This window comes from Nipponia nippon, unplaced genomic scaffold (genome assembly GCF_047370975.1).
Source record: "Nipponia nippon isolate SJK-2023a ecotype South Korea unplaced genomic scaffold, ASM4737097v1 scaffold_4, whole genome shotgun sequence".
NCBI lineage: Eukaryota > Metazoa > Chordata > Aves > Pelecaniformes > Threskiornithidae > Nipponia > Nipponia nippon.
This window is the reverse complement of record NW_028262358.1, coordinates 13,034,436-13,045,641: the sequence shown is the minus strand read 5'-3', so window position 1 is coordinate 13,045,641 and position 11,206 is coordinate 13,034,436. Positions and strand designations below refer to the sequence as shown.

Below are 11,206 nucleotides of genomic sequence, written 5' to 3'. Positions count from 1 at the left end.
TCATGAGGTGTTCTGTACGGCCTCGGGGCCTCCTCGCCCGCCGTGCCATCTTCATCCCTTTGCCCCAACGCCCTGCTGCTCTCCGAGCCCCTCGAGGCCCCTCTCACCCAGGGCGCTGGAGCCCCGCATGCTCCATGCCGTTTCAACGGCGGGGTGCAGGGCCGTGAGGGGGGCACCCCACCCCTCAGCCCGGGCGGCGGGGGCGGGGGTGTCTGTCTGTGCGTGTGTCTGTGCGTGTGTCTGTGCGTGCCTCTCGCGCCGCAGCGGGAGGCCCCCCCGGACCGCGTGGGACTCCGTCTCCCCTCCCCGCCGCCCGGGGCGGGGCGGCAGGCGCGGGCCGCGGGCGGGGAGTGACGGCGCATGCGCCGCTCCCGGGGGGCGGTGGGGCGCGGGCTGCGCGTGCGCAGCCCCTCCCCGAGCGGGCAGCCGGGGGCGCTAGGACCCGCCCTGCCCGCGCGCCGCCGCCGGCGGGCGATAAAGGTCTCGCGGCGGAGCTCTGACGTCACGGCGAGTTAATTTTAAACCCGGACAAGATGGCGGAAAGGGACGCGGCGCGGCGCGCGGGTCCGGCCCGCCAACGGCCCGACCCGGCAGGTAACGCGCGCCCCTGGGCGGGCGGCGGCCGCGAGCCGGCGGCGGGGCCGCCCGCGGGGCCCCCGCGGGAGGCGCGGGGCCGGGCGGCGGGACCGGGCGGCGGGACCTGTTCGGCGGGCGGCGCCGGGGGAGGCCCCGGTGTCTCCCCCCTCCTCAAAATGGCGGGGGCGGCCGCCAGCCCCGACGCCTGCCCCTCGAGGGGCGGCGGGGGAGCCGGCGCGGCGGCCCCTCCGCTCGGCCCGCGGCTCGCTGCCGAGCGGGGTCACCCCGCTCTCCCTGCGCGGGCAGGGCCTCCCGCCGTGCGGACGGCGGCCCATACCGGAGCGGGGGCGGCCGGTGACCTTATTCCGCGCTGCGGCGTGGCCGAGCCAGCCCGCCGCCCGGCCGTGTGTACATCACGTGGGGAGCGGGGGGTGCGGGCCGGAATGCGGCTGGGGCCGCCCGGCGGGGCCCCCGCCTGGCAGGCTCCCGCGGCCGGGGCGAGGCAGCCCGGAGGGTGCCCGCTTCCTCGGAGCCGCCTCCACCTGCGACGGGAGCGGCACCGGACAGCTCGGGGAAGGAGGGGCGCTGACCCACGTTGGCCCGTCCCCCGTACGGACCCGGTGCGCTCCACCGTCAGTGCTGCTCCTGCTTGTAATATATCCTCTGGTGGTGATGGGACATGTCTCTGGCTTGGTGTTTAGCCTCGGATGTGCTGGAGTCTGCGCAGTATGTTTTTTTTTTAATAAGGTTATTTTTTAAGAAGAGCTTAAAAGCTGAGAACTTGTAACCCTCTCTCCGCCATGCTCCGCGTGAGGACTGCACTGACTCGAACACTAAGTTGAGTCTCCTGAGGTTTTTAGCACTGCACTAGGACGCTGAACTATTTTAGCATCTTTGTTGTATAACTCTCACTTAATTTGAAAGCAGAACGATTGGACTGGGCACGATTAAACAAAATCTAGCAGATGTCGTGTGCCATTATTGGTTTCAGTTGCTTCAATTGCTTCATTTGCAAGCCAACTAGACTGGGAAATCTAACCGTGCTATAAACTGACAGGTGTGGAGTGGATACTCTACTGACTTTTTTTTTTTTAATAGGGAGGAAAAGGCAATGCTTCTGAGCATGTGGAAATATTTGATTGTGTTTGGCAGCATTGCGATTTTAATAATTTAAGAGTCCTGAGATTGAAATTGAGAATATGATACCGCTTTACTGCTTGGGTACTGGTTTCTTCCCCGCCCCCCAACACTGCTGAATTTTCTTTGATGGTTCTCTGTGTTTTCACCACTATGTAGTTTAACAATCTCAAAGCATTAGATCATTGCATAACTTTATCAGGGTCATAAAAGTGCCAGCACACCTGTAATAAATGGCCTTCAAGGTAGCTGTGTCATCACTAGTGGTGGAAACATGTGCCATGTCACTCTTAAGTTGCTTGTGTGCTTTAGGCATGGAACAACTTAACTGATAGGGTCTGCCTGTACAGCTATGGATGATCCGTGCCTGCCTGCAGAGGAGCTTTCTGTGCAATGAAATAAAGCAGAATGGTACATTGGAATAGTTACAAGAACAGAAATGTAAGAACAGAGGCCTATAACTCCTCCTGTACCATTACTAAGTGTTGCTTAACAGCTGTTTTGTTCTAGCTTACCCTAAAGTCACTAATGATGTTGCAGCTCCTCCTCAAATAATAGCCATAGCTGTGCTGTTTCAACTAGAATTCTTTTGAAAGCAGGGAGTGGGGTTGAGGAAGGCTGTATTCTTTCCTTTTCATGTTTACCTGCCTGCACCTTAAAGACATTTCTGAAGTAGTTCTAGCACAGAACAGTTTTACTTGAACTATCATAAAAACATTGCTTTAAATACAACAGTCTCTCCTAGTTTAGGAGGCCAAGCAGCTCTTGTTTGTGTTGGATGGACAGGAATGCTTGAGCCAAGTCTTGCAGGAGTGCTGATACTTCTTAGGTACCTTGTGCCAACTGCAGTCCCTGTGTTTTGGTTAAATATCAGTGATTAATGTTTGCTTACTGACTATACTAATAAAGTACCACTGACTGGAGCAAGATACTATGATAGAAGAGGGATCGTTTTCTCTTCTTGTCCTAATAAGAACAGGGACACTATTTCAAGCTGGCTCGACTGGGTAAGAGCGGGTCTGTTGGAGGGGAGGAGGGCTGGGGATTTTCCTCCGATGTAATAGAAGAGCACTTATCTCCTGATGGCAGTATGATGTCCTCTCTGACTTTGAGTTTTGCCCAACTGCAAAAACAAATGTAATAAGCAGACGGAAATGCAGGTAAATTAAATTCTGTGTTGTTCTTGTTTTGGTAGTGAACCGCAGTGCTGTTAGTCTCCAGCACAGGCTGGATCTCAGGTTTCGCTTCAGCACTGTGATAAAACTAGTTTTAACTTTGTGCCTGTTGTAAGTAGACTGTTGTACATCTTAGCACAGTCTGTAAAAGTTTCTGACTGTTCCAAGGACTTTCATAAGGAAAACTGCCAAGTTTCCCTTAAATCTAACTTTTCTATGTAAGGTGAAGTTTGAAGTTGCTTTTGTTCCTGCACTGCAGTCATGAACAAGCCCTGTCCTGGGGATGATTTTTGATATCCTGGCATGGTAGTCTTTGAATGGGAAGTTTTGAACTTTAAAATCAGACTGAATTGTTTCCTTGTTTTTACTGTTGCTGCATGCTGTGCCTACAATGTGATCTGCAAGCTGCCAGTTTGAGTGCGGTTTTCCAACTGTTTGCTAAATCCTGCATTAACTTCTCAGACTTACTATACCAATCATTAGTATTTTTTTAAGGTTTTGTCTTTAATCTCAAACACAAAGTGAACAAGGCACAAAAATATTTTCTGAGCTTTAGCATAGGCAGGCCTGCTGTATTTGTCATTTGTAAACAATTGGAAGTTTTCAGAAGTACTTGTATACACTAGTTCTTAAGCCTTTACTCTTATTGGAGAATGACTGGGTCTCTTTCTCAAAACATTTTCAGCAAACTGAACTTCTTGAGATGTTCTGGTGGAAAGATGGAAGTAGCTTTCCTTATTTTTGGAAGGTTGTTCTTCACATGAAGACTATTGTCTTATCCTATAGCTGATTTTGAGGTCATAGTGCTGCGTAGGGAGTTGATTTACATGAATACATTTGTGGGGTTGGGATTTGTATCTGAAACACCAGAACAAACAGATGAGCAAGTTTGAAATATGTGTGAAAACATCGCTCAGATTGATGTCTGCTATTTCAGTTAGCTGCAAAGAAATGAGTGATATCTATTAGGACAAGGATTATAATCAAGTAATTTCTAGCAGCAAATTAATACATAATAGGGACTAATGTTCTGAGAGCATTAGTAGCTAACTTGTCTGGCCTTTAACTTTATTTCCAAAATGTATTAATTTATTTTGTGTAGCATTCATTTCCAGGAAAGCAAGATTTTATGTGCTTGCTAAGCATACTTTTTGAAACACATTCAATACAAAAGTCAGTGTAACTCAGAAGGCATTTAAATTTGGAAGTTGATCCTCTGCCCACTTAAGAAACTTGGAATGAAATTGGAGGGATTTGAAGATGTCTTTCCTCCCTCACTGTTAATTCTTATTTGACTTGAATTTATCTCAACTAAGACTTGAAGGTAACACCCATTGTATTCTGTAGCTGTACAAACAAGTTACTGGGAGATGATCTAGGGTATAAATGAATGCCAGGCAAGTAACTACCTGTCCGTGTTTAACTGGAGTGCTCACTCTGCAGCAAAGCCAGGAGCTTACCCTCCCCCTTTGCATTTGGGAGGGAGTGTACGTATGCCATTATAGTGCCATAGCTGGTAAATTCACTTAATGAATTACCTCCATAGCAGGTTGTTCACGCACTTAGATATCCTGAAGCTATCTAGTTAGTTTGCCTGGAGTCTACCACTGAGAATTCCAGCTGCTCCATGGAGATGTTGCTCCTTGAGGTAACAAGGCTAGTTTGTATCTCATTCTAGTGTGAGAATAGTAGATCTTTGTGCTCAGTATGATCTGTGAAGCTAAATAAGTCTCTTCTCCCTTTCCCGTTAAATAAACAGAAAAAATAGCTGTGCTAATTTTATCATGGTTAGTAGCTGGCTCCCCTTTAAGGCTGGAAAAACTTAAAGCAGAATGTTTGACGCCAAAGATGGCATTATTGAGCCACGTAGCATCCAAGGCAGTCTGACAAAAGTTAACTGAGTGAACACAGGTAAGCTGGGTATTGGAATTCCTCTTTGATGCTGGCTTGATGAACTCATGAACAGGGCTAATATGAAATCAAATATAATGTGGAAGAGAAGCCCATTTAGGCCTCTGCAGAAATGATTTATGAAAGACCAGCTTCTTTTAAAAGAATTGTCATGCTCTTCTGTATTCTGGAGGAATAGATAAGAGAACTATCACAGCTGTAAGACTGCACGAAGTGCCTTTTGGGAAAGAACTCAGCTTACAGCTCGGTTACTGGGCCTCTATTTACGGCTTGTGTACGGTATGAGGGATATTCTGATATACTTTTGCTAGGAGGGGAGATGTCTCATCTGATTTTTTTTTTTTTTCTTGTGCTAGATGTATTTCCAGCTTTATTTTCAGTGCAGACAATGAGCAAATGACTGATCGCCTTTTCAGCCCTACATACCAGTGATTTCTGCATGGCAAAGTGGGGTTTGTGTGCTGCTGCAAGTCTTGGTGGGTTTCTCTTAAAAGACAGGAATAGAAGCCAAAACCTGGAAGGCAGTGGAGTTGGAGCCTTAAACTAATAAAATGTTGTACACATTACAGACATGGAGTGTAGAATGTGATTTCCAGTAAATTGATATTTGAGAGTAGAAGTTAATTTGCTCTTATGCAGTTGTTGCTCAAGTGAGATCAGAATCAGGTTCCAGCCTGTAGTTAGTGTCAAATCATAATACATTTCTTTCACCATCACCTTAGAGATAGTCATGTTGAATTTGTAAGTTTTTATTGGTCTCAGTAAAATCTTTGAAGTGTCTTTTGAGCAATGTGTTGTATTCCAGGACAGCAAGGCTTTTTTTTTTTTTAAACTTGGATTGAAAATTATAGAAACCTGTTGGAGAACGTGTCGACTACTTGTACTGACATGTTAGAACTACTTCTTGTATGTTGTGTGTACTTGGAAAAGTTGTTCTCACCTCTTATCTTCTCAAACAGGGTGGTGCTGCTGAGTGGAAGAATAAGTGCAGTTATTTTAACTGTCTCTGTAAGGCCAATCCTATGATACCACTGCCTGCAAACTTGCATGCTGTGTCTTATTCCCCTCTTCAACACTTTCTGCATTTTCAGCTCCTCAGGTAAATGTAAGAAAGGGTCTTCTGGCTTTTTCTTGTGGCTCTTCATTTATCTTGGTCTGCGTAGTGTGATCTACTCAGGGAACCTTAAATAATTGGGAAAGGAAAGGTACCATCTCTATCCTCTGCCTAATATGGAAATCATCACAGTGCTGATTTCAGGGGAGGATCAGTCACTCGAAGTACATGAACTGCTAGGCATGGAGGCAGAAGCTTGGCTTCCTTTAATGTATTGCTTAGACATAGAATGGTAGTGAAAATGACTGCTGTAGAAACTCAGGTTAAGGTTCTTGATATAACCAAATCACTTTCTTAAAACAAGAAGTTATCTTGCTTTTAAGAGAAATAATTTCTTAAATGCTTCATAATTCTAACTAATACTAAGGAATTGTTCTTGTTAATAACAGCAGTGTGATTCTAAACATGGCCTTAAAGCTGCCCTCAAGGCAGTTCTCTTCCAAGCAACAACGTCTTAGGCTTGTCATGGGGATAAGGGAGGGAGTGCAGTACAAAATACTTAAAAGGAAATCTTTCTAAATGCTAGTATGTCATACTTCTTAGTACAGTAATTGTTTGCAAAAGTGCACCAAGTAATGCTTGTGGGGTTTAGGCACAGAACTGGGGTATTTTCTAGAGCTAATAGTACTGTAGAAATAAGTAGCTACTGAAAACTTATCACATGTTATGCTCTGAGATTTAGAAGGAAAAAAAAATATTTTTTTAAAAAATAAAATAATGGTGGTAGGAGCGTTAAGAAATACAACTTCTGCTATTAAGCTTAATTTTTTCAATGGGAAAATGAACGCACTGCCCACTATGACCATTTAGATAGCAGATGCAATTAAATACTTGTGGAACTTTCAGATGCTACTAGGAATCCTGCTTGTTTGAGAAGACCCTTAAAATGCAATCTGGTGCTTTGAACGAGGTTGGAAGTTGGCTTGTGATAGACTGAATGTTATTCTTAGAGTCTCAGTTGAAGTACTTTGAGTTGCAGACATATCACTATTTCCTTAATCAAATATCAAACTGAGCTGTTCTGTAGTCTAAACTGTTGTTGACTTCTTATTTCTGTAGTGCATTAGAACTGACTAGATTAAGCTTTTGTGAGCTTTAAAGAGCAGCATACTGCTATCTATCTCTGTTTGGGTTCATCTTCTAAACCTAGGCTTCTCTCCCCAGTGTTTGTCCTCTATACACTGTAAGGAAAGATTTCATGGATCCACAGAATGAGGGCAATAAATATGATCTACAAAGACTAAACTGTTGGTTGGAGGGGGATGTTAAACATACAGTCTTCAGACAGTTGTATTTCCCTCTTCCTTCTCCAGCTGAGTGAAAGACAGATATTAAACCATTTGTAGTCTCAGCATATGGTAGGATGTGCTGTCCTGTAGAAAAGCAGTTAGATTGGCTAGATGTATTCAGACTAGTCTGACAACTTGATGTAAAGAGAAGTAGGAACCAGCTCCCCTTTTGTGTTTGTTCCTTTCAGGAGGATGGTGTGGCTTGCCTTATGTCTGGGATTACTCTCGTCTTTTTCCCCTCAATGCTATACTCACCACTAGGCTTGACTGCCTAGCAGCTATTAGCATACCCATAACAATGGCATTTGCTGTCCCAGGAAAATGATGTTTAAAAACCAAAAATGCTCCTGTTGTTAAGACTCTCGTTTTGCTAGCAGTGGCTCAGGTTTCTGTGGTAACAAGTGTTGTGAATGATGTTAAAGAAGCTTAGGTAAGTAGGCAAGTCTTGAGTTCTTTGAACTGATACAAAGGTGCTTGTTGCGTGGAACTGACTTAAAGTGTAAGTGTTTTACAACGTCCTTGTGACAACTTAGCTGGTGATTTTGAAATCAAAATTCTTCTAACCTACTCTTCAGTAGAGACAGCTCTTAGCAGGTACGGTATATTCAGTAGGAACATTCAAGGGAATGCTTCTCTGGCGCAGAAAGGACTATGCCAAGCTCAAGGTCTTCCCACCATTTACACATCCTAGCCTATGTTATTGGCAAAACTGAAACTAGTGTTAACCTCCATTTGCAAAAGTTTCCACCTTGTTAAGTGAAGGTTAACAAATGTGTTGGCTAGCCCAGCCTGAATCTGAACTCTTTCAGATCTAGACAAATCCTTGGCAACACGCAGTCTGATCCAGTTACAGCCCAGTTGTTTACCCATCTTTGCAGTGTTATCACATATCACTAAGTCAGTCTCCACATGAACACGCTTCTTAACTGTACTTGAGAGTTCTGAGAGTCTGGAGAAGTTTTCCAGCTTAACTAGGTTGTAGTCACAAAGCTGAACTTTTCTTTTGGCACCAGTGCCCAGTCAAGCAGCTTGCGCCTCCCCCTCAATTGTGCTGGTGCAGCTGTTTCAGAGGCTGTAGAGTGCACACCATATCACCGTGTGTTTGTTCAAGGTAGGCTGGTGCCTGGACCTAGGACAGTGGTGCCAACACAGAGGGCAGCAGTCCTGTACTGTTGAACAGTACAGCTGAACTGACCCTTTGCCCTGCAGATGAAGCTGCGTAGCTCTGCTTTTTGTTTGTCTTCAGCTCTAGTGCTCATTGGGCTCTTACTGAGGTGATACAGTTTGTAGAAAACTGTTCATATTGGATTGCTTTTTCTGCTGGTTTGGTTTGTTTAGCTGACTTGACTCTCAGCAGCATTGGATATGTGGCAAAATTAGCAGGAAAGGCAGTGTGGTACTGCGTGGTGCTGGAAATGGGAAAGAGTGGGAGAGCCCTTGTGTGAGTGGGTGGTTAAGACTCAGCTGTGCTACTGGAACAGACTTGAAGAGGCAACAGGGGAGAGAGGAGGAGGCAGTTACTGGCACTGTCCCGTTGGCAGAATGAATGTACTTTGAGCTGTTGCCTTAGCAAGGGACTTTCGCGCAGCAATGGCAATGATGCCTGGCAAAGACTCGAGTTGTGGAGAATAGGTGCGGGGCTCTGAAGTATATGGACATGGTTAGGTGCTGTAGCAATTATTATGGGTTAATTCCAGGAAAGTGATATGGCAGCCTAGACCTCTTTCTCTACCTGCTTAGCAGCAGGGACTGTGATGGAAACTACTTTTGTTGTAGCTGTGTGAGAAAAATCTCTTCCTCCAGTGGAGATAAAGTGAACACATGCAAAATATGACTTGTTTTTTTTGGTTTCAGTTCTCCCTAAAGGTGACTTGTGTGGCGTTTTTCCTGTTTTGATTCACATTGTTGATGTGGGCATTAATTGTGTTGGCACATGTTGTGTTTCCCCTGGTCACGCTTTCTTTTCATCTGGTGGGTGTGTTAGTGATGCTACCAGGTTAAGAACAGTTGCGAAGGGAGAGGGAGGAGGAATTGAAATACTCCATGAAGGTGTCTGAAGGTAGTTACATTATCAGTTTTGCTAGCTACGTGATCTAGAGAAGGCAGTTTCTTAAGGTAAACCCAGTCTCTCCCTGTACTGCTCTTTATTCTTTGAAATGAAATGCAGAACTTTTTTTTTTTTTTTTAAAAAGTATTATGGAGTTCTGTTTTTAAAACAGAATTATGGAGTTCAGCTGGAAAAGCTGGATGGGAGGCTCTCTTAGCTGCAGGAACTTAAAGGGAAGTGGGAAGCTGAGTGTAAACTGGAGGTTGGGCTAAAAGATCACTTTTGCTTAAAAGCAAATTATTGTTAGAAGCATGGTTTGATCAAAAAGGAGAAATCAAAGCCTCTTCGGCTTGCTGTGTTTCCTTAAACCTGTTGGTGTTCCTGATTGACAGCTTGTTTATCCTGGAAATGAGTATGAAAACTGGCCCTTTAGCATACCTCCCTGTACAGCAGAAGTGAGGACTTGCTCTGCTTGCTGCTGAGCTCCTCTGTGGCCATGGGACAGATGCAGCTGGGTGACTAAACCTCTTCTGGCTGCTAATCTAAAGATCAAATGTGGGGTAATTGCAGTTGGCATCTCTCGCCTTATTCTTTTCTCCCTATCCTTCTCACTCAAAATCTTGGTTTGGGTTAGCTGATCATTGTTTAAATTATCAGCTGCTGACATGAGGAATACATAAAAGGTACGTAAAATGCAGTTATGGCCTAAACCAATTGGAAAATACTGACTGAATCCTCTTGGGTGAGCAACAACCTTAAATAAAATCACTCTGAAATACAAGCAGATCTGCCTAGGTTAAATCTGCGTGGCCTGCAAGGATCTAGTTAGCCCACAGTGTTCATGAAGAGTGTTCACTTGCCATTTCCAGAGTCCATGGTGAACTAGGGCCTTGTCAGATCTGGTGTATTCTCATTCCCATCCTCAGGAACCTGGGGGATGGGTAAGAAAGGGCAGAAAAGGTGAGGAAGAGGCCTTGTAGTGCTTTCATCTTCCTTAGTATTCTAAAGCAGCATTCTTTGAGGGGGCTGGAAAAGTACTGGTAAACCTTACTGTGGGTAGAGATCCTGTTAGGTCCTTCAGTGAGTGTGCTAATAATAGCTGTGGTTTTTAGGCAGAGTGGAAGAAGGATGAGAAGCATGCTTTGTCACTATCCCTACCCTCCAAGTTTTTCCTTGTAGCTATGGAGAAACATCTTTCTTGCTAAGTTCATGGTGTGCTTTCAGAAAAGCAATCCTTTTATATATAATTTGGGTTTTTTTGCTACTTACTAGGTTGTATCAGGGTTTGTGCTGCTTCTGTCTTAGTCTCTGCTTATTGGTATTCTCTTACTTGTATGCATTTGCTGAAAATAGCTGAATTTGAGGGTTGACTTTTTTGCTGCACCTCTTCATTATAAGGAAGTCTCCCTCTAGCTTTTCTGTCCCCTGCAAAATGCAAAATGCCAGCTTATTAGTGTTTTGCATAGCTGTGGGAGAGCTGTCTGCTCCTGCATGCATGCATGCATGCAGACCATTCAACAGAGAAGCAATTTAAAGCACTTAGGAGTAGACAGGCCTATTGTTTGATTAGTTATGACGCTTCATAGGTATCTAGGTCATCAGAATATCTTCTTTTTCCCGTTCTCTGGCAGAATTGTAGCTTCAGGTACTTCTCGCTTCTGCTCACAGTTTATTTAACAATTGTAGATCTGTCCCTTGACATCCCATTGCCCTGAAGGAACAGAGAGAGTTAAATGTGTCTTCCCCCCACACCCCCCTCCCCCTTATTGGATGTCCAAACAAGTCTTTGGAACTTAGCTCATCAGTCCTATTTATAGCTGAAATATTCAAAACATTTAATTATTTCTGGCCTTAAAATGAGCTACTTGGCAGTATTTGCTAGTCGGCAATAGGAAGGCAGTGATGCATTAAGGTCTGTGGCAGACCCATAACTTTCATGTGGGTCTTGCTGTGAGTT

At 45.0% G+C, this 11,206-nt stretch overlaps 1 protein-coding gene across 4 annotated transcripts in view; it reads left to right on the top strand.

The window, feature by feature from the left end:
• Positions 1-441: 441 nt before the first annotated feature.
• ATL2 (atlastin GTPase 2) overlaps positions 442-11,206 on the top strand; it is a 41,050-nt gene continuing 30,285 nt past the window's right edge. For all 4 annotated transcript variants that reach the window (XM_087773842.1, XM_087773843.1, XM_087773844.1 and 1 more), the window contains exon 1: positions 442-594. In XM_087773842.1, the coding sequence (XP_087629968.1) occupies positions 534-594 (61 nt within the window). In that variant the 5' untranslated portion in view covers positions 442-533. The remainder of the gene's footprint in view (positions 595-11,206) is intronic.